This window comes from Danio rerio, chromosome 8 (assembly GCF_049306965.1).
Source record: "Danio rerio strain Tuebingen ecotype United States chromosome 8, GRCz12tu, whole genome shotgun sequence".
Classification (NCBI taxonomy): domain Eukaryota; kingdom Metazoa; phylum Chordata; class Actinopteri; order Cypriniformes; family Danionidae; genus Danio; species Danio rerio.
Window position 1 is genome coordinate 1,161,551 of NC_133183.1, and position 23,456 is coordinate 1,185,006.

The 23,456-nt window shown below is 36.1% G+C and overlaps 1 protein-coding gene across 1 annotated transcript in view; it reads right to left on the reverse strand.

The window, feature by feature from the left end:
• The window catches only part of loxhd1b (lipoxygenase homology PLAT domains 1b), an 88,505-nt gene that overhangs the window by 21,706 nt on the left and 43,343 nt on the right, over positions 1-23,456 (reverse strand). Inside the window, exons 18-31 of the mRNA XM_001920605.7 lie at positions 22,473-22,633; positions 21,893-22,214; positions 20,075-20,226; positions 17,164-17,294; positions 16,248-16,393; positions 15,820-15,924; positions 15,614-15,742; positions 13,153-13,317; positions 10,482-10,663; positions 7,844-7,960; positions 6,575-6,737; positions 3,764-3,918; positions 1,987-2,196; positions 1,566-1,692 (exon numbers count right to left, since the gene is read on the reverse strand). Coding sequence (XP_001920640.4) covers positions 1,566-1,692; positions 1,987-2,196; positions 3,764-3,918; positions 6,575-6,737; positions 7,844-7,960; positions 10,482-10,663; positions 13,153-13,317; positions 15,614-15,742; positions 15,820-15,924; positions 16,248-16,393; positions 17,164-17,294; positions 20,075-20,226; positions 21,893-22,214; positions 22,473-22,633 — 2,265 coding nt within the window. The remainder of the gene's footprint in view (positions 1-1,565; positions 1,693-1,986; positions 2,197-3,763; positions 3,919-6,574; positions 6,738-7,843; positions 7,961-10,481; positions 10,664-13,152; positions 13,318-15,613; positions 15,743-15,819; positions 15,925-16,247; positions 16,394-17,163; positions 17,295-20,074; positions 20,227-21,892; positions 22,215-22,472; positions 22,634-23,456) is intronic.

Sequence of the window (23,456 nt, forward strand, 5' to 3'; positions counted from 1 at the left end):
TCAACCTTTCGTCCCAAACTCATAAAACTGGTGTCATTACATCCGGCAGAGCATGTCGAGTCGAATGGTGTCTGATTTTCACAGGTCAGCCATTTTGGGTGTCGCCAATTACGATTTTTGGCCAAAAATGCTATATTTTACCAACATATTCACATATCATTACAAAACATGGTATGCATCTTCAACCCCATGCCCTGAAAGTCCTTAAAAACTTCTGGAGCAGCGCCACCTTTTGGTCAAAAGTGCTTGGCCCCTTAATTGCTGCTTACAGCTATATTTAAGCATGTGTTTGTTTGTTTGGATTCATTTTTGCTAGTCTGAAGGAATTATTTGTGAGTTATCCAAGTGAAAGATAAGTTTGCTAGTCTGAAAAAAGGAATTATTTTGTGAGTTGTGTTTGCATTAAGTTTGCTTCGTCAGAAGGAAGTATTTGTTCACCTATTGAAATAAAAAATAGGTTTTGCAATTTATTTCAACTGTAGCTGCACTTATATGCAGTTTAAAGTAAACAATATAAAAACACTCGCTTCTCCTTACTCTAGCACTTCATTCTCTGAGAGTTCCTTTGTGTCATAAGCACTTCTTGTGCAGTTGAAGTCAGAATAATTAGCCATCCTGCATACTTTTTTCCCAATTTCTGTTTAACAGAGAGATTTTCTTCAACACATTTGAACACATAATAGTGTTAATAACTCATCTCTAATAACTGATTCTCTTCACCATGATGACAGTAAATAATATTAAACTAGATATTCTTCAAGACACTTCTATACAGCTTAAAGTGACATTTAAAGGCTTCACTAGGGTAATTAGGGGAAAGTTAGGGTAATTAGGCAAGTCATTGTATAACAGTGGTCTGTTCTGGAGACAATCCAACACTAATATTGCTGAAGGGGCAAATAATATTGACCTTAAAATGGCTTTAAAACAATTAAAACTGCTTTCATTTCATTTCTCCAGAAGAACAAACATTAGAGGAAATACTGTGAGAAATTCCTGAATCTGTTCAACATCATTTGGGAAAAATTTCGACTTTGTGTATTGCCTCAAATTGTTAGTCGCTTTGGACAAATGCGTCTGCTATATACATTCATTCATTAATTTTCTTGTTGGCTTAGTCTCTTTATTAATCCAGGGTCACCACAGTGGAATGAACCCCGCCAACTTATCCAGCACGTTTTTACGCTGCGGATGCCCTTCCAGCCACAACCCATCTCTGGGAAACAACCATACGCACTCATTCACACTCATACACTATGGAGAATTTAGCCGAGCCAATTCACCTGAACCACCTTCTTGCTGTGAGGCGACAGCACCACCTACTGCGCCACTGCGTCGCCTGTCTGCTATATGACTAAATGTAAATGTAATTGAAGCCTTTGTGCATTTTTTTTCATACCAAATAAAAAGTTCATCCTACTCAGCTGTGCACATATGTTTTATGCACATTTTAACATATTATGTGCATTTTGGCCTTTCCATTAAGCATTTTTTGATGAGATATTCCAAAATGCACATATAAATAGGTGGATGGAAACACAGTGAAGAGCTGAGCTTCATCTTACTGGGACCCTCCTCCATTATTACAGCCTTCTTCTTCTTCTTCTTCTTGTTCATGTTGCTGTCCAGACCGGCTTTAGAGTTCTGCAGGGTCTTCTTGGCGTTCAGAGGATTCCTCTCACCCTCGTATCCCTGATATACAGCAGAATATACAATACACATCTCTCTTACTCAGTTTTTCTGCATTGCATTTCAACAAAAACAGAGTTTTTGTCTTGTTTCTAGTCCAAATATGTGAACATTCCTAAAATCAAGAAGCATTTTCCTAGATGAGCAAAAATACAGTCTTGTTTTCAGAGATGATGTGTCAAATTTAAGTGAGTTTTGCCTTAAAACAGGCTAAATAATAACAAAGTTAGTTTTAATAAGTGAATAATAAGTTGAATTATAATTTAATTATAAGGTAAACAGGAAAATGTTTGTCACCTTGACGTAGAAAGTTCTATCGATGCGCATGTCCTCTTTCTTCTTGGAGAGCCAGCGTTCACACAGGAACATGAAAACCTCGTCCGTGTCCACATTCACCACCTCCACCTGATCCAGGTACCAGTCGGCTCCGGCCAGAGAATTATCATGGCGGATGCGGATCTTAAACACTGGACCCAGATCCACAGCTTCAATGCTGAACTTGTCCACCTGCACACAAACAACTGCTTCAAATCTGCAGATGCGAATTGCAAAAGAAAAGTGCAGCAAATGTATTGTTTTTATTTTAGTGGATAAACATAAAGAGCCAAATCTGCAAAATAAAAATAAAAAATAATAACATGCATAAAAAACATTACATACTGATATATATATATATATATATATATATATATATATATATATATATATATATATATATATATATATATATATATATACAATTATATATATATATATATATATATATATATATAAATATATTTTTTATGCATTTATTTATTTATAAATACATGTAAAAATAGAAAAAATATGAAATGTACTGTATGTATACACAAGTGATTTATAACTTATAAAGCAGATATACTTTTTTTTTCTTAATCGCAAATTATCTTTTATTTCAATTACTATTTTCTGCAAGTATTTTTCATTTATTTATTTATTTGTTTGTTTTTTAATTTATTTATTTATTGTGTTTTTTATTCTCATATTCATTTATTTACTACTGCATTTATTTATTTGTGTGTTTTATATGTATTTATCTATGTGTCTTTTATTCTTAATCTTTTATTTATTTAACACAGCATTTATTTATTTATTTATTTATTTATTTATTTATTTATTTATGCCTGAATAAACAAATTTAACAATAAAAAATAAATAAAGAAATATAACCTAATAAAGCATATATGTATTATTTTTCTTTAACCCTAAATTATTTTATTTATATTATACTATTTCTCTGAATTTATTTTACATTTATATTTTATAATTTTAAACTTTAATTAATTTATTAATTAATTTATTTGATTTTTTTGTGTGTCTTTAATTCGTATATTCATTTATTACTGCATTTATTTATTTATTTTTTATTTCTGTGTTTTTTTGTTTCAAAACTTACATTTATTTATTTATTTAACACTGCATTTATTTATTTATTTATTTTCATGTTCATTTATTTTTGCTAGGTTTTCTTTTTAGTTTTTAGTCTTTAACATGGAAAAGAGGGAGTATAACTAGTAATTATTTTGTATTGTCATGAATAAGACAAAAAAATTAGTTATAATAACTATTATGTTAAAATAACTTATATTTATTGTTTTATTTTTGCAGGTTTAATCTTCAATGGATAAAAGGAGCATTGCAGTCAAATAGATTTTTAGCAGATGTGTATATTTGGTTGTGAGATAAATAAATTAATGCACTGCAAAAGTAAGAGCTTTTAGTTTTGTTTCTAGTCCAAATATCTGATATTTCTTAAATCAATAATCATTTTCTAGACAAACAAAAAAAGTTCAAATAAAGTTTTATTATGTTATTTTTCTTTAAAACCAGCAAAATAATCTGTCAATGGGGGACGTAAAATAATCAATTATATGTTTGCTTATTTTAAGGGAAAAAATCCCTTCATTTTGACTCATTACTTCTTAATACAAGCTAATATGTTTTGCTTGTTTAGAAAATGCTTCTTGATTTCAGAATTTGTAGATATCTGGACTAGAAACCTAAACTCTAAATAAGAACAGCATGTTTTACAGTGTGTAATGTGCAGACTCACTGCTCCTTTCTCAAACTTGTTTTTGCTGCTCTCGGATTTGCTGAGTTTTCTTTCTCCGGTGTCTCCCAGTTCCCCGTAAATAGTCAGAAATACGTTGGCATCAGTTCCAGCTCCGTGCATGTCTCCCGTCCGCACAGACACCTTATATGTGTGAGCTGAAGATCCAATGAACACACATATGCAAGCACACACACGTACACACACAGACACATGCTAAGATGAACAGCAGAGATCAACAAAAGTCTTGTATTTGAGCTAATGCTGATGTTGTTAACTAAATCGGTCATACTTTAAATAAGTGAGTACACTCATTGATTTAAAAACAACAGATTGATTTTACTTTTAAAAAAATCAGTAAACCCATTGGCTTAACTTGCATATAGTTTGTTTACTTGAAGGGTCACGAAACACCAAAACACATGTGTTGAGCTGTTGACAGTTACATGTGTGTCCCACGCTGCTATAAACACTATTAGGACACTTATATTTCATTAACAAGAGAAAATTGGTTATTTTTGCGTTATTCCAATTAATTTTTGAAGCTGCGTCATGCTGATTAGAGCCTTGTCATCCAGCTCGGAGACTGGATGTCTGTACCGGCGAGCACAACGTCACAGCATTAATTCTTGAGAAAGACTTGATTTAAACCAATCAGCACGCTCTATTGTAAATGCAGTACAGCTTCATTAATATGCATGATAGCTTCAAGACTGTTTGTACCTGTTAAGGCTGATTTATACTTCTGCATCAAGCGTACGCATATGCAGCCTACGCATGGACGCAAAGCTCTCGCTGACGCGCACCTCTCAAAAAATGTAACAATGCAAAATGCAAGCTCTGTGATTGGTCGGCTTGGTAGCGCTGACGAGTGTGGGCGGGAGCGAGAGCTGTGCGAGCCCGATGAAGCAAGTGTTTACAAGTGTGGAGTCCTGTGAAGGAGCTCCGGATGGAAAGTTTTGTTTTGTGTTTACCTCATAGTTAAAGTTGCTGCACGTCCGCTGGTTCCTGCCTCAAAATGAGCGAATTTGAACCAATTGTACATTTAGGAAGGTGTTCAGAAAAAACAAAACACCAGCGAAGAAATTCGACACAGAGGAACATTTACACCTCACTGCCAGCTAGCGTTTCGGAAGTGTTAATGCAGAGCAACAGAAACAGCATGCAGAAGTATGAATGCACAGCTAAGCGCATTGCATGCACCGTGGGTCACGCCAATCACTTGACGCAGAAGTATAAACCAGGTTTTATAGTATTCAGACGGCAGAGAGATGCCATGTTGTGTTGCCAAAACAAGTGGAAGAAGAAGAATCATTCAGAAACATGGGTCTTCAGTGTGGCGTTTATAAATGTGCTGCAGTGAAGGTTTTGTTTTTATTTCCCACTATGAGAGCGCAGCTGGACACACATGTGGATTACAGTGGTCTGCTAACACGCAATACAGACAGAAATACGTTAGAAACATTTTCTACCCAAGAGCTTTTCGCACATGGAAATGGTGAAATCCGGATTTGCCACTCGTCTCCTTTTAATAAAGACGCGGCTCCAGTAGGTGTTGATTGTCCTGTCTCTACAGATTTGGAACAGTCAGTGTGTGTGATCAGTGCTCTTTGTTTATTTATTCAATAGTAACGTTGGTTCGTATCGTCAGCAGAATTCTTTCAGTGGTTAAAGACAGACTTTAGTCAGAATGATTGAGTTACTCAGTTTACAGTATGTTAAAGGGTCACGAAACACCAAAACACATGTGTTGAGCTGTTGACAGTCGTATATGTGTCCCACACTGCTTAAAACACTATTAGGACACCTATATTTCACTAGAAAGTCCAAAGGACTACTGACCCATTCTGGAGGACCATGTGACCCAATGAGTCAAACATTGCATTCTGAAGGCGGTGGTGTGTACCAGGATGATAATGCAGCAACACACAGAGCAGAACTGGAGGCAGAGTGCTTTGATGAACATGAAAGTGAAGCTAAACACCTCCAATGACCAGCACAGTACCCAGAGTAAACTTTATTGAGCACTTTAGTGTGTTTTGGAGGAGCGAGTAAGGACAGGTTTTCCTCCAGCAGCATCAGAGAGACCTGAACACTATTCTGAAGAAGAACGGCTCAGAATCCCTCTGGCCGATGTGCAGGACTTGTATCTGTCATTTCCAACACCAATGGTCTATAAGCTCAGCTCGTGTGTTTCAACCAATGATAAACTTCAGGTACTTCTAGGTGACTATTTTCAACATCATATGGTTCCTTTCTGAGCATCGATGTTGTAATGTCACTAAAATATAATCAGTTCACTAGACTTGAGCATTCATTTAGTTGTTCAAGCGTAAAACGAGATGAAAGACCATGTAGGTGCAAGCGCCATCAGGAGCAGCAGGCTAGCGCAGAAACTCCATTGAAAATACTGGGGTAAAATACATTAAAATACTTTTAAATCGTGGCATGAAAAAAGGAATTTAATGCAGCGCTGTCTTCCGGTCTGAGACCCACTTCATATCATATATCAATCAGGGAGTGAAGATCACTGACTTTGTTTAAACGTGGCGATTTTGTAATGGTGCAACACACTGAAATTGTTCAAACTATTAATATGGGCTAAAATAAACAACCGAATGAAATTTAGCAATGTTCAACAGAAGGGCTTGGGTTGGCTGACTTAAAACTAAAGGTCTGTGTGCATATACCACAACGATGCTGTATTGGCTGCAAAATGAAGCCCTGCACTATACTAATGCATTACTGTCTGTCTAAAAAAGCAGGTGTTTAAGTTGAATTCTCCAACCGCTGTGTGTTGAATGTCACACATACTCTCCAGAGCGTCCTCCACCTCGATCTCGTTGTGTTTGAGCGTCCCGTCTCTCAGCAGTTTCTCTGTGATGATGTCTGACGGCACCAGCTCTCGCACCGTCTCTCCATCGTCCTCGGATTTGGCCAGCCAGCGCTCGCAAGGGAAAATGGTCGTCTCTGAACCCTTCACAACAACACGAATCAACAGAATTTACATTTACATTTAGTCTTTAAGCAGATGCTTTTATCCAAAGCGACTTACAAATGAGGACAAGGAAGCAATTTACACAACTATAAGAGCAACAATGAAGAAGTACAGTAGGCAAGTTTCAGGTGTGTAAAGTGTAAGAAGCAAAACATTAGTCATTTATTGTTATATATATTTTTTTGTAGTGCAGTTAGTGGTGGAGCCAGAGAGGCAATTGCAGATTCGGAAGGGAAGTGGAGACTAAATAGTTGAGTTTTTAGTGGTTTCTTGAAGACAGCGAGTGACTCTGCCGTTCTGATGCAGTTAGGGAGTTCATTCCACCAACTGGGCAGATTGAATGCGAGAGATCGGGAAAGTGATTTCTTCCCTCTTTGGGATGGAACCACGAGGCGACGTTCATTCACAGAACGCAAGTTTCTGTAGGGCACATACATCTGCAGAAGTGAGAGCAGATAAGAAGGAGCAAAGCCAGAAGTCGCTTTGTAAGCAAACATCAGAGCTTTGAATTTAATGCGAGCAGCAACTGGCAGCCAGTGCAAACGGATGAGCAGCGGAGTGACATGTGCTCTTTTAGGTTCATTAAAGACCACTCGTGCTGCTGCATTCTGAAGCAGCTGAAGAGGTTTGATAGAGTTAGCTGGAAGCCCGGCTAGTAGAGAGTTGCAGTAATCCAGTCTGGAGAGAACAAGAGCTTGAACAAGGAGTTGAGCTGCATGTTCAGATAGGAAGGGTCGGACCTTTCTGATAGAGTGTGAATCTGCAAGATCGAGCAGTTCTAGAGATGTGGTAATAGAGAAGGTTAGCTGGTCATCAATCGTGACTCCAAGGCTTTTCACCATTTTGGATGCAGTAATGGTTGCCCCGTCCATCTGGATTAAAAAGTTGTGATGAAGAATCGGGTTGGCAGAAACTACAAGCATTTCTGTTTTCGCGAGGTTAAGCTGAAGATGATGAACTTTCATCCAGTGATCACCATTACAGAAAACAAATATTGCTCATAAGGGCTAATAATATTGACCATAAAATTGTTATATAAAAAATAAAAAACTGCTTTTATTCTAGCTGATGCACCGTTTGAATACCTTTCCTTTTCTCAGCAGCCTCCTGATCTCCACGCGGTCCAGATGCCAGCCGGGGTTCGTGCCCTGGTTTTCGTGCCCTATGCGGATCTTTTCCAGGATGTCTCCAACATCCTCCAGCTGCACACAGAGATAGAGAGAATCGTTTAGCGAGTGTGTTTAATGCAATAATGCTGAAATAACTGGTCGGTGAAAAAAAAACTGATTCTAATTTTAATACTAACAAATTGAGCTGATGATTTTTACTAGCAAATACAATTTTTTTTTATTAAATGGGAGTTGCTGTCGGACTTCCATATTAAACTAAAATATTTAGTGTTGCATGAACATGATTTTCCATGGACCATTCAGATTCAGGGTTTTTTCCCTAGAAAAAGAACAGATTCCGATACCTCTTATTACTAGCAAATTGGACGTTTTTGATTGTTTTTTATTAGCAAACTGGCCAATTTTAAGTTCTTATATTAGCAAATTGACCAATTCAGATTTTACTAGCACATTCGGTAACACTTTTTAATAACTACACACTCTGAATCATTTATTAAGCATGAGCAGATAGTGAACTCATTATCTATTCAGCATTAACTCTACATTAATAAACGTTAGTGTGCAGTTTATAACTGCAGCTACAAATGCTGTATTACTGACTTATAAACACATTTAAAATGTGCTTAATAACTGTGCTTTCATACTTTGTTAATGATTTGTTTTTCATTACTAAATGAAGTATGGCATTATTTACAAACCATCTACATTTAAGAGTAATCAGTGGGCTTTAAATATGATTCAGAATGAGTCAGTAAATGATTAAAATAATGAAATTAACATTTACAATTCTTATGATTCAGGCATATACTAATAGTTAATTTGTATGTTAATAAATGCTTTATTAACTCAACTTCATCCAGTGTTGTGAGCTAATCTAAAGTGAGGACTGTTGATGCTTTATAAATCCCTTATAAATGACAATTATAAGCGTATTTTGACATAAAGTAAGTTTACTTTTACTTTTGCTCTCGAGGATAGGGAAACCTTACCGTACAGACATCAATTAGCCTATTAATAATTAATTTCGTTTGTTAAGCGCAAAGATTTGTTTCAAAACTGTTTCTAAATTCAGTTCTAATCTCCAGCAAACGAATAAATGAATAATAATAACCAAGTCTGGTCAAAATACTGAGTTATATCCAAATACACCTGCTGTGCCCCATATGGTCTAAAACCTGACAGGTGGACAAATCTAAGCTTGTTTTTAATAAAACAAATATAAATATGGATATAATAAATAACACTGCTAATAATAATAACATTGTACAAAAGCAAATTGAATGAACTGAAAAAGCCTCCCGAGATGAAGAAAGTAAGGCAGTGGTTTTTAAATTAATGTAGGCTAGAAATTAATATGTTTTGTAATATTTTAATCATTTATATTTATATCCTGTATATATCCTTATATATATATATATATATATATTTTTTTTTTTTTATTTTTTTTTTTTCATATGTAAAGATATTTGTATATTGCTCTGCATCTTGTGTGTAGTGTGTAAGCCAGGCGCACTTTGCACCAGACAATAGACCGACTTTGTTCTGGTCTAAAGATCAGACTATTTACAGTTTCTACAGCTTCTTTCTTCTTTTTTAGAGCAGAACACCTATGGGCGCACATTTGAGCGCAAATGCATTTGCATATTTAAACAGTGTGGCGCAACACATCAAAATGACCCTTGCTCCGAGCTTATAGTAGCAAATAAGCATTGCGCCGCGCCTTGCGCCACATTGCGCCGGGTGTATGATAGGGCCCTAAATGTGACCACTCAGTGGGTTATGTCACGTGACTCGCGTCACAATATTGTGGCTTTGAGGCTCTATGGGATTCGAATTACTGGCCAGTTATTTAAAATTACACTTTATTACAATAATATAATATAAATATATTATATTAATTATATAATAAATATATATTGTATAATATTAAATTACATCAAATAATTAAAACGACAAATTGTGGACCTTTTGGCTGTCGTTCGAACCACCCGAACCCCCCCCCCCCAGTCTACCCCATTTTTTTTTTATTAGCAAACTGTCTGATTTCAATTTAATTCTACCAAATTGGCAAATTCCAATTTTTTTTATTAGTAAATTGGGCGATACCGATTTTCTTTCATAAGCAAATTGACAGAATGCGATTTTTTTTTCTAGCAAAATGGACATTTACAATATTTTTTTATTGGCATATAAATATTTTATTTTATATTGGCAAATTTGCCAATTCCGATAAAGTTTTTTTATTAGCAAACTGGCCGATTCTTATTCAGATTTTATAACTAGCAAATTGGCTGAATTTGATTTATTTTACTACACTGAAAAAATTGTTGCATGCAAAACTGTTGCAAGCTATTTATTTGTGTTGAATTTAAACAAACAAATTAAATTTAATAAAGTTCAACTTAATTTGTTTGAATTCAGCCCAAACAAATTGTTTACAACCACTTAACGTAAAAAAAATTGAGTAAATCAAAGAAATCATCTTTGAATAATTTTTTTCAGTGTAGAATATTGGCTGGTTCATATTTCCATTTTTTAATGTTCTACTTTGCATAAAGCACTATAGATGTAAAGGTGATGTGTGGATGCTGACCTCCACGATGAACATGTCATCTGCTGCTCTCTCGAAGTACAGCCGTCGCTCTCTCTTGTTCACACACAGGTATTTCTGCTGCGTGCACACACCGTTCTGACCGTACAGAGTGATAAACACGTTAGCATCCGTCCCCGCCGCGAACACATCGCTAGTGAAGGTGCTGATCTCATAGGGGACGACTGCAGGACAAACACAAACACATTCACACAGCTAAATCATCTATACACTGCCAAAAAGGTTTAATCACTTATATACCTACTTTTTAGTCATTTCCCAGTACAACAAGTACACTTAAATCAAGATACAGTGGGGGAAATAAGTATTGAACACGTCACCATTTTTCTCAGAAAACGTATTCCTAAAGGTGCTGTTGACTTAAAATTTTCTCCAGATGTTGGTAACAACCAAAGAAATACATATATGCTGTCATGATCACCAGCGATCAAACCACCAGAGATCGCTGGAAAACATTCACATACACATAGGACTACAAATCTGCTTGTAAATGGACTACATATTTAGTCATGCAACACACACAACCGGTTCCAGATCCTGACTGATTGCATACACACAGCTGATGCTGCTCAAGTACTGATTACACACATACATATACAGCTCACTTTGAGACACTCATTGCTGAGTCTTGCTATCTGTTAGTGACATTACAACGTTTCCTTTGTCTGCCTTTGCTGTGTTTTTGATCCTTGCCTCGTTTATTTGTTTAAATCTGTTTGCTGCCTTTGTAGAACAGCGAATGAATCGAACAAGTTCAAGCTACAGAAATTTGATGTGATATTTAAAATATAACATTTTTGTACCTTAACCTTGTTCCACTCGTAAAAAGTTTTACAAAAGTTTCACTGGTAGAGAAACTCTAAACAACGGCTCTGTAAAGTGTGAGTTAATATATTAGTTAAGTGTTGGTTATTAGCTTTAGTATGTTATTGGGACGTTATTTTAAAGTTGCAACTATTCCTTATTTACAAACAGGTAATAAATGAAGAATAATTGCAACTTTAGAATAACGTCCCAATAACATATATAAACTATTAACTGATAATTTATTAGGTATAGTTATAAATATAACTAATAAGTCTTTAGTACGTGATTTACTAACAGCTTGTTCATGATCTATTAATAATTTATTAGGTATAGTTATAAATAATTAAAATAACCGGTCATTTATAACTAAATATTTAACAGCTTGTAAGTTATCTATTGGCTATCTATTAGGCACATTTATAAATAATTAACAAACTTAACTTTTATTTAACTAATCATTTATAACTTATTAACTAACAGTTTATTGTTGGGCTATTAACTAGTTATAACGGTTAGTTATAAATAATTAACAAACTATTACCTTTTATTTAATAAGTCATTTATAACCCATTAACTAACAGTTTATTAATGGACTATTAACTAGTTTTAATGGATAGTTATTCTAAAGTGTTACCGGCTTTTTAAATGAATTATTATTTAAAATGAAGCTGTTTTATAGTGGATATTACAGTGGATAACTTTTTTATTTAGTAAATAATGTCTTTTCTATACTATTTGCATCAAATAATAATAAAAAAATCACTTGTGTGAGGTGTGTGTGTCGTGCTGTATATATGGGGGAATGGACAGTAATGCTGTGTTCACACCAGACGCGGAACGCACGGATAAATCGAGCTATTCGCGTGTAATTAGCCGCGTGAACATTTGAGTTTACTCGCTTCATTCGCGCGTCAAACCCCACTTCATTCGCGTGTCAAATTCACTTCAGAACTGACGCGGATTCGCGTGATGGGCAGGGCCTCTGTCTGCCCGAAGACTCTAGCTTCATAGCTAAATGGCTAACATGGATTTTATGAAGAAAATAACAGTGTTTATGTGCTTCATGAAGACTGAAAAACAGCGTCGATACGTTTAGGTCGTGTCTGAGTCCACTAGATTCTTTCAGAGGTGCATCCAGCTCTGTGAGCTCATAAACTCGTCCAGAAACTGAACCTGGATCACGAAGGCTTTCAGCGGTGCTTCTGACTGAGCCAAGCCGAGTTTGATGAATTGTTGTCGGTGAAGGCTGGAGGATTTCCCTCGGAACACCGACAACAGGTTCTACGTCACAATCACGGCCCAACAAGAGCAAGCTTCTGATTGGTTAACACAGCGAGAATGTACGCTGAAGTTTTATCCGCGCGTTCCGAGTCTGGTGTGAACACAGCATTCGAAATCGAGAGATTCTCGCGAATCGCTCGTTAAGCGCATCAAATGCGCAAAACGTTCAAATCGCCGTGCACCATTCGTGCGTATCGAGCCGCAGGATGTCTATTCGCGCGTTTGCATTGACTTAACATGTAAATCGCTCGCGCTTGATGCGTGTTCCGCGTCTGGTGTGAACGCAGCATGAATCTGACATGATTCTCTCTTCAGGCTGCCGTTATCAGTCTCACACTAGTGTTTTCCCTTTTCTGAAAGTCTTGATAACACCATCCTGGAGTTTTAATGTCATTGTTTTAGCAAATAGGATTGTATAATAATGATTTGTTGTCCTCTCCCATTCACTGGCTCTGAGTTTACACACTATGACCACTTCTGCTGCTGAGAAACACGCGCATGTGAAAAGGTTCCATAGTGTTTAATGGAGATAAGCGATGGATAAAGGCATTGTTCCTCATCTCACATGGTGTGTAGAGTTCTGTCTGCAGCTCTGCAGGATACAGATCTCTGATAATCGCGCCATCATCCTCTCCCCTATCCAGCCAGCGTCCGCAGGGGAAACGAAGCCTCTGTCCTTGAGAAGGAGCGTCGATCTCCACCCAGTCCAGAAACCAGCCGGACGAACCTCCTGCAGAAAACACACACACAAAACACGGACCATTTAACCCTCCTGCTGACGTAAGGGTCCAACATGAGCAAGGACATGTCTGAAGGATATTTTGTTCTTCTGGAGAAAGTCTTGTTTGTTTTATTTTGGCTAGAATAAAAGCAGTTTTTAATAGTTTTAAACTCATTTTAAGGTCAATATTATTCGCCCCTTCAGCAATATTAGTGTTGGATTGTCTCCAGAACAAACCACTGTTATACAATGACTTGCCTAATTACCCTAGTGAAGCCTTTACATGTCACTTTAAGCTGAACACTAGTGTCTTGAAGAGTTATCATGGCAAAGAGAAAAAACATCAGTTATTAAAACATTTCTAATCATAATAGTATTGATAACTCATTTAAAACTATTATGCTTAGAAATGTGCTGAAGAAATCTGCTCTCTGTTAATGAGAAATCGGGGGACAAATAAACAGGAGGAGAATAATTCTGACTTCAGCTGTATGTACAGCAGAGTAGGGCTCTATGATATTACAAAAATCTTTCGTTGCTATATTTTGTATTTCTGTGATATATATTGCATTATATATACACAACTTCACCAGATTACTTGAATAGATCTATTTGGAAATAATTTATTAATTTTATTAATAGATTGGGATGATTCTGTACTGGGGTCCATTCTTCGTACCTCAATTAAATGATCTAAGATGATTTGGCAGATCCTGGATCTGTTAATCTTGATAACTGATCTCTCGCTAATTTGGTTCTTCAAACAAGTTTTTGAATCAGATTAGAATGTCTGGATGAACTGATCTGAGATCGCTGCATGTGTTGTAAAAGACAGATCTATCGATCCTCGAAATCATGATCAGCAATGCAACGATTGGCTGACGGCACAGCAGCGTAATGACATCATCTGATTAATATTCAATTATCCATGTGAGCAAAATTACATAAAAATGGTTTGCTAAATATGACACGCAACAACTCTCCACATTTGTTGTGAGCTGCAGGCTTAACCCTTCCATGCCTCAAGAGTATTCATCATGTATTTCAATGCATATCAGTGTATTTAGTTCTACATTAAGAGAAGATTTTCTTTATTATAACTGTATAAATTAATTTTGCATCAAAAAAGCATTTTGATATCAGTAAAGGTGTCTGCAACTTTTGTAAAGCATCCAATCATCTGCATATTAGTGGTTAAAACATGTGTATGACTGCATAAATTATTATTCTTTTTTTTTAAAGTCTAATATTGTGCATGTACGCGTTTGCACTGTATCTAAAAAGTTCATATCAATACATTTTCACTTTGAACCACCAGGTGGCAGTCTTTGTACTTTTATTTCGAAGTGCAGATTGCATAGGTTTTATTAATGTAAATATTTTAACTTTATATATATATACACACACACACATATATATATATATATATATATATATATATATATATATATATATATATATATATATATATATATATATATATGTATGTATATATATATATATAGTTAAAAATATATATTTACTATTTTTCCAAGTATATTTAACTACTGTAAGAAAATATCAGCATTCAGTACATACTTTCAGTATTATCTTTGCTTGAACTGACCGGATCTAATCCTGCTTATATGAAATGAGCCTGCTCCCAAGCAGGTTTGAGCTACCAGAACTGTTGCTATGACAACAAGTCTCGAATGAGTTTTGAAGAACGAAACGATCCTGGATCGTGTCAAATCGTCGATATCCAAATCCAGCTAATTGAGTATTCCACATACGAAGAACAGACCCCAGGAGTGAATCATGTAATAAACACATTACAAGTGTAGATAAATTTAATAGAGCAAATAGAAAAGTGAAATAAACAGTGTGTTACGGTTTTCAGGGTAGTCAAACCATATTCAGGTACAGAAATTAAAAAATCAAATATAAAATAATGCGGCACGCTGGCTCAGTGGTTAGCACTGTGGCCTCACAGCAAGAAGGTCGCTGGTTTAAGTCCCGGCTGAGTCAGTGGTCATTTCTGTGTGGAGTTTGCATGTTCTCCCCGTGTTGGCATGGGTTTCCTCTGGGTGCTCCGGTGTCCCTCACAGTCCAAGCACATGCGCTATAGGGGAATTGATGAACTAAACTGGCCGTAGTGTATGTGTGTGAATGAGTGTGTCTGGGTGTTTCTCAGTACTTGGTCGCGGCTTGGTCGCTGCATAAAACATATGCTGCAATAGTCTGCAGTTAATTCGCCTGGGGGAACCTCTGAAATAGAGACTAAGCTGAAGGAAAATCAATGAATGGATAATTAAGCATCACTCGCCTCCATCATCATGACCAATCCTCAGCTTCAGGAGTTCTCCGAGATCTACGGCCTCCACAGTGAACACGTCGATCATCCCCTTCTCAAACTTGTTTTTGTGAGATTTAGAGGCCTTCAGGTTGATGATTCCTGTTCAGACAATGAGAACGGATGTCATTTGAACCTGAAATGTGTTTGTTTACACTGGTGCATGCGTGTATTTTCACCTGTGTCGTCATTCTCTCCAAACAGAATGGCAAAAACATTGGCGTCTGTTCCAGCGTGCTTCTTTTCTCCCGTCTTGATCCGCAACGTGTATGTTGTGGACATCGCTACAAGGGAAATAATTCAACAAAATAATAAACACTACGTTTCCATACACCTATTTGTATGCTCATTTTGGATTATTGCATAAAGAAATGGCAAGATGCACACAGATTTCGGATTTACTTCTTATTTAATGTGCAGGAAAAATGTGCAGAAACTACAATAAAAAATACATTTACTGATTAAATTCCAGCATGTGCTACATCAGTATCTACGCTTCAGTGCTCTAGTTTTCTCTCAGATGATTTGACTGATATAAATGTGTGTGTAATAAATCAAATAGTAATGATTAATGTGTCTATTGTTGATTTCATTTAGTTCCCGTCACCCTTTTGTTCCAGTCCCAGTGTGGCTCCAGAATCCTCCTCATCCTCGTCTTTCCTCATGAAAGCCTCGTCTACGGGTACGAGCTCGCGTGCAATCTGACCGTCATCTTCATCCACCGCTAGCCATCGATTACAGGGGAAGTAATACCTGTGACACCCGATATGACCACAGTGAGACGCCTTCATCTGTGTGTGTGTGTGACTCATGAATAAATACACACATGCAGATTTGATCCCTTCACCTGAGGTCAGATTCACAATCATCTTATAACACGATAATAGTGCTGTCAAACAATTATTCGCTATGAATCGCATACAAAATAAAAGTTTGTCTTTACATAATATGTTTGTACACACTATATATAAATATTGTGTACATATATGTAAATAAAAATATATAAAATACAAAACCTATATATTGAAATATAGTATATACGAATAATATTACAAATCGGAATAAAGTTTTGTGTATATTTTGTAAGTTTTGTGGCCGGTAGCCATGTAATAAGCGGGATAAAGCATATCCAGAATGGTTGATTTCACAGAATAAACCCTTTAGTCTTTCACATCGAGCGGCTGATAAACCAACACAATCTCATGGCAATTCGTAACTTTTTGATTTAGAGGCTAATTCGTACAATCTAATTCGTACATTTTAGTACGATTTGCTCATCCTCTAATTACGGTTGGGTTTAGGGGTGGGGTTAGATGCCACGCCTTCTTTTTAAAATCGTACAATTTCATACGACTAAACTCATATGATTTCGTACGAATTAGTCACTAAACTGCCAAAACGTAAAAAAACGTACGTTTTCTCGTGAGATCAGGCTGGATAAACCTGTCTGACTTTATTCTAAGATAACAGCCTCCTGTATGTTCTTTATCCCTTACATATTGCACAGCCGTATCCGGACTCACGTGGTGTCATCTTTAGTGTCCACGATCTCCACCCGGTCCAGATACCAGGCAGACTGACCGCTGTTATCATGACGAATCCGCAGCTTTTTCAGAGTCCCAAGTTCCACAGCGGTGATGGAGAATGCATCCTCCTGTGGGCGCCCAGTGAGAGCTGAAGTTAGTTATATTAAAAGTAGGGATGCACTAATGTAGAGTTTTTTGACCAGTGATCGATAACTGTTTTTACATTTGAAGGCTAATAAACGATACAGTACGGAATTCCAACCTGGAATTTTGGACCAATACCATTAGCCCTTTATATTTCGAGGCTGATAAATGATATGGAATTCCAACATGGAATAAATTCTGACATAGAGTTTTTGACTGAAACCGATAACCATTTCCATTTGGAGGTTTATAGGTGATTTAGAATTCCAATAGGGCATTTTTGACTGATCCTGAAAACCAGTGCTTTATTTGTGAATTGCGAGGTCCCAGAACAGATTGGGGTAATGGATCCGGCATGTTACCTGAGGATGGAGAGTTGTCGCACACAAAAGTGGAAAACTGTGGAGTTTAGGGGTGGCTATGGATGGCAGAGGGGTGTCGCGGACGAAGGATGAAAGTGAAGAGCGTGTGGTTGTCTCTGACAAAAGTGAAGAGGCTTGGGGAAACGTGGAAGAAAGTGAACAGCAGACGGGGGAAGAGGGCAGTTGAGGAGGGGGATTGGTAAAATGAGGTGCCTAATCAATTTCAGATGTGCCGGATGCGAATCCGTCGTGCTCCAACACAAATTAAGCCCTGCTGATAACCGATAACTCTCTACATTTGGAGGCTGATAGATGATATGGAATTCAAACATGGAATTTTTGATTGTAACCAATGACTCTCTACATTTGGAGGCTGATAGACAATATGGAATTCCACCATGGAATAAATTCAGATGTGGAATTTAGACCGATACGATAACTCTTTACATTTGAAGGCTGATAGAAGATATGGAATTCCAAAATTAAATTTTTGATCAATACCGATAACCAATAACTCTTTACATTTATAGGCTGATAGATGACATGGAATTCCAATGTGGAATTTTTGACCGATACCGATAACTCTCTATATTTGGAGACTGATAGATGATATAGAATTCCAATATGTAGTTTTTGACCGATACCAATAAATCTCTACATTTGGAGACTGATAGATGATACAGAATTCCAATATGTAGTTTTTGACCGATACCGATAACTCTCTACATTTGGAGACTGATAGACGATACAGAATTCCAATATGTAATTTTTGACCGATACCGATAACTCTCTACATTTGGAGACTGACAGACAATATAGAACTCCAGTAAGTAGTTTTTAACCAATACCGATAACTCTCTACATTTAGAGACTGACAGACAATATAGAACTCCAGTATGCATTTTTTGACCGATACCGATAACTCTCTACATTTGGAGACTGATAGATGATATAGAATTCTAATATGTAGTTTTTGACCAATACCGATAACTCTACATTTGGAGACTGATAGATGATATAGAATTCCAATATGTAGTTTTTGACCGATACCGATAACTCTACATTTGGACACTGATAGATGATATAGAATTCCAATATGTAGTTTTTGACCGATACCGATAACTCTACATTTGGACACTGATAGATGATATAGAATTCCAATATGCAGTTTTTGACCGATACCGATAACTCTCTACATTTGGAGACTGAAAGATGATATAGAATTCCAATATGTAGTTTTTGACCGATACCGATAACTCTACATTTGGAGACTGATGGACAATATGGAATTCCAATATGGCATTTTTAACCAATATGATAACCGATAAGCCTTTATATTTGGAAGCTGATAGATGATAAGGAATTCCAATAGGGAATTTTTGACCAACACTGAAAACCCTTTACATTTGGAGGCTGATAGATGATATGGAATTCCAATATAAAATTTTTGACTAATACCGATAACTAGGGCCAGAAAGAATCTGCTGACATTTTTTACTATTTCTACGCACAATTTTGTTATAAATCTGCAGATTTATACGGAATGATTTTGAGAATATCATAACTAAAATCTTAATATATGAAATAAAAAGTAATACCTTTTAAACTTGTATTTAATGTTTACAATGCAAATCCAATTAGATCCATTTTATTTGGTAAACAAAGCAAGTCTCTCATATAATATCTCTACAAGCGGCAGAAAATATTATTTTACAAACTGCATTGTAAATAAATCATATGAACATTTTCATATTAGTCAATAATTATACTGAAATTAATTTAAAACAGAATAAATATAAATTTACACACATTTACACAAGTAAATAAACAGTATCAATGGTTCTGCACGCGCAGATTCCGTGTGGGCCAACCGATAACCAATAACTTAAGGGTTAACTTAAATTGTTTCTTTATATAATAATAATAATAATAATAATAATAATAATAATAATAATAATAATAATAATAATAATAATAGAAATACAATTGATGTTATTAATTTATTTATTCACCAACATTTGGAAATGGCAAAATTTTATTTTAGACCCTTATAAAATTAAATATAAATAATTACATTTTATAAATTTTAAATAAACATATGATGTAGAATATAAAACACACACACACACACACACACACACATATATATATGCTTTTAAATTAATCTTATTTTTTCAAAATGCATGAAAAACTGATGGGTGTAAAGTGTTAATTAAAAGTTTAATCACAGCACCACAACTGAACCCAGTTTTTTGGAGACGGGGTCTGTCGAGTTGCCCTGGATTCATATTCGATGTGTGCGTTGAATAATGAATGATCTCTCTCACATTAACAGATGAGTAAGACTATACGTGTGAATCTGCTGTGAATAAGATGAGTGCAGGTGTCAGATGTCCGCTCACCTGTCCGCGCTCAAACTTGTTCATATGGTTGGACTTTCTGAGGCGCCGCTCGCCGGTGTCTCCGTTTTCCCCGTAGATGTTGATGAACACGTTAGCATCCGTTCCAGCGCCCATCATGTTTCCCGTGAACACGTTAACTTCATACGTGTTCTCTGAAGCACAACAGGTGATGCATTGTTAAAATACAAGCCAGAAATGCAGGATCATGATTTGATTAGTGATACAGCAGACATCTGTGATCATCTGTGATTTATGCGTTTACGTTACACTGCTTCCTGCATGATCTGACAAAAAGACTGGTTTGGCATACTCAAGTGGTTGCTAGGGTGACATTAGGTGGTTGCTAAGAAATTCAGAGTTATTTGATAGTAGTTACAATAATAAAAATGTTGCTATGTGGTTGCTAGGTTATTCATAGTGTTTTTAAATTGTTGTTTTGTGGTTGCTAGGTTTTTTATAATGTTTTTAAAGTGTTGTTATATGGTTGCTAGGTTATTCAAAGTGTTTTTAAAGTGTTGTTATGTGGTTGCTAAGTTATTTATACTGTTTTTAAAGTGTTGCTATGTAGTTGCTAGGTTATTTATAGTGTTTTAGAGTGTTGTTATGTGGTTGCTAGGTCATCTATAGTTTTTTTTTAAAGTGTTGCTATGTGGTTGCTAGGTTATTTATAGTGTTTTCAAAGTGTTGTTATGTGGTTGCTAGGTTATTAAAGTTTTAAGAGTGTTGCTATGTGGTTGCTAAGTTATTTTTATAGTGTTTTTAAGAGTGTTGCTATGTGGTTGCTAGGTTATTTTTTTAAAGAGTGTTGCTATGTAGTTGCTAGGTTATTTAAAGTGTTTTTAAACTGTTGCTATGTGGTTGCTAGGTTATTAAAAATGTTTTAAAGTGTTGCTATGTGGTTGCTAGGTTATTTACAGTAGGTTATTCAGAGTGTTTTTTTTAAGTGTTGCTATGTGGCTGCTAGGTTATTCTTAATGTTTTAAAGTGTTGCCATGTGGTTGCTGGGTGATATAGAGAGAGTTTAAGAGTGTTGTTTTATGGTGTCTATGTTATTTAAAGTGTTTTTAAAGTGTTGTTATGTGGTTGTAAGGGTATTTATAGTTTTTTCATAGTGTTGCTATGTGGTTGCTAGGTTATTTAAAGTGTTTTTAAAGTGTTTTATGTGGTTGCTAGGTTATTCATAGTGTTTTAAAGTGTTGTTATGTGATTGCTAGGTTATTTAAAGTGTTTTTAAAGTGTTGTTATGTGGTTGCTAGGTTATAGTTTTTTTAAAGTGTTGTTATATGGTTGCTAGGTTATTTAAAGTTTTTTAAAGTGTTGCTATGCTGTTGCTAGGTTATTTATAGTGTTGTCAAAGTGTTGCTAAGTGGTTGCTAGGTTATTTGTTGTCAAAGTGTTGTTAAGTGGTTGTTAGGTTATTTAGAGTGTCTTCAGAGTGTTGCTATGTGGTTGCTAGGTTATTTATAGTGTTGTCAAAGTGTTGTTATGTGGTTGTTAGGTTATTTATAGTGTTGTCAAAGTGTTGTTAAGTGGTTGCTAGGTTATTTAGAGTGTCTTCAGAGTGTTGCTATGTGGTTGCTAGGTTATTTATAGTGTTTTAAGAGTGTTATTATGTGGTCTCTAGGTTATCCAGAGTGTTTTTTTGAAGTCTGCCAGATGTTTTAGTGTATTGTTATGCTGTTTCTAACTTCTGAGTGTTTTTTATGCAGTTTCTGTGTTATTCTGAGTGTTTGGGTGTGGTTTGATGTGCTTTCTAAAGTGTGTTTTGAGTGTCGTTTGTCTGATATATACAGTGTTGTTCTGGAAGTGTTCTTGTACCCTCCAGCTCCTCTGTATCCTCCGGCAGAAGCTCCACCACCAGCTCTCCATCCTCCTCATCTGAAGCCAGCCAGCGGTCGCAGGGAAACGAATAAGTGAGCACCACCTCCCGCATCTCCTCTCCACCCTCCTCCTCATCATCATCCTCACTCTTCTTCTTACTTTTCTTCTTCTTCTTCTTGTCTTCTTTCTTCTCTTTGGGCACCATGGCCATGACCAGACGCTTGATCTCCACGCGGTCCAGAAACCATCCAGCTCCGATGCCCGTGTCATCATTGCTGACGCGGATCTTGAAGATTTTCCCCACATCTTTAGCTTCGACCTGTGTGACAGACACCTTGGATCAATATGAATGAGTGTGACTAGGGCTGGGTTTACTGATAATCATGCATCTTGGCTCCCAAAGGAAACCTCTCTGCTGTCTCTAGTCTAGAGAGTGTGTGTGTTTCAGTTTGAGCTAAAAAGAGTACACAGAAAATGTTTCGTGGACTGGATGATAGCGGGATAGTAGGGGAAAATACAGGAGAATCTGCAAAAAGGGTTGACAGGTATGATGGGAACGCTGTGTTTTTGACTGTACCTTGAATATCTCAGTGGTTCCTCTTTCATAGTTATTGGATCTGCTGCTGAGTCCGAGCACCTCCGTCTTTCCTTGATCTCCGTATATTTGGATGAACACGTTGGCATTTGTGCCGCCGGCGAAAATATCTCCCGTCACCACTGTGATCTCATAGTTTATCACTACAGGACACAGGAAGATATTTAATGTTACTGCTTCTGAAAAAAAACATCTGTAAACATTATAATATTGAAGAGAGCAGACGAAATCTACACCAAAAGTGCATAAATGTGCAGTCTAATTCTAATCATACAAATGTGAAATAATTCAACATAGAATCAATCTAAATAAACCACTTATTTATATCAAATAATAAAAAGTAAATGGTTATAAAAGCTGAAAAAATATTATAAAATAATTGAAGAAATTGAAGAAATCTGCTCTCCATTAAACAGAAATTGGGGAAAAAAAACAGGGGGGGGGGGCTAATAATTCTGACTTCAACTGTGTGTGTGTGTGTGTGTGTGTGTGTGTGTGTGTGTGTGTGTGTGTGTGTGTGTGTGTGTGTGTGTGTGTGTATATATATATATATATATATATATATATATATATATATATATATATATATATATATATATATAAATATATTAAGGGTGTCACAATCCTCCAAATCCTCGATTCGATTACATTTTCGATTCTAAAGGCACGATTCGATTCGATTTTCGATTATGAATAATTAATTAATTAATGACCAATTAATTATTTGTAGCCTACCATTTAAACTACCTGACCTGCATGGTCTTTGTTTTACCCATAAACAAATCATACAGTAAATGAATAAAGGCAAGATACACACATAATTACCACCTGTCAATCACTTTTTCTGCAGGACTCGTGAATAGGCAGTGATGTGTGTCGTTATAATGGCGTCGGTAAAAAAGACGCACAACCAACCGGAACCAGCCAACAGTATCTGAGGTGTTCGCTAAAATGACTGAGTACAAG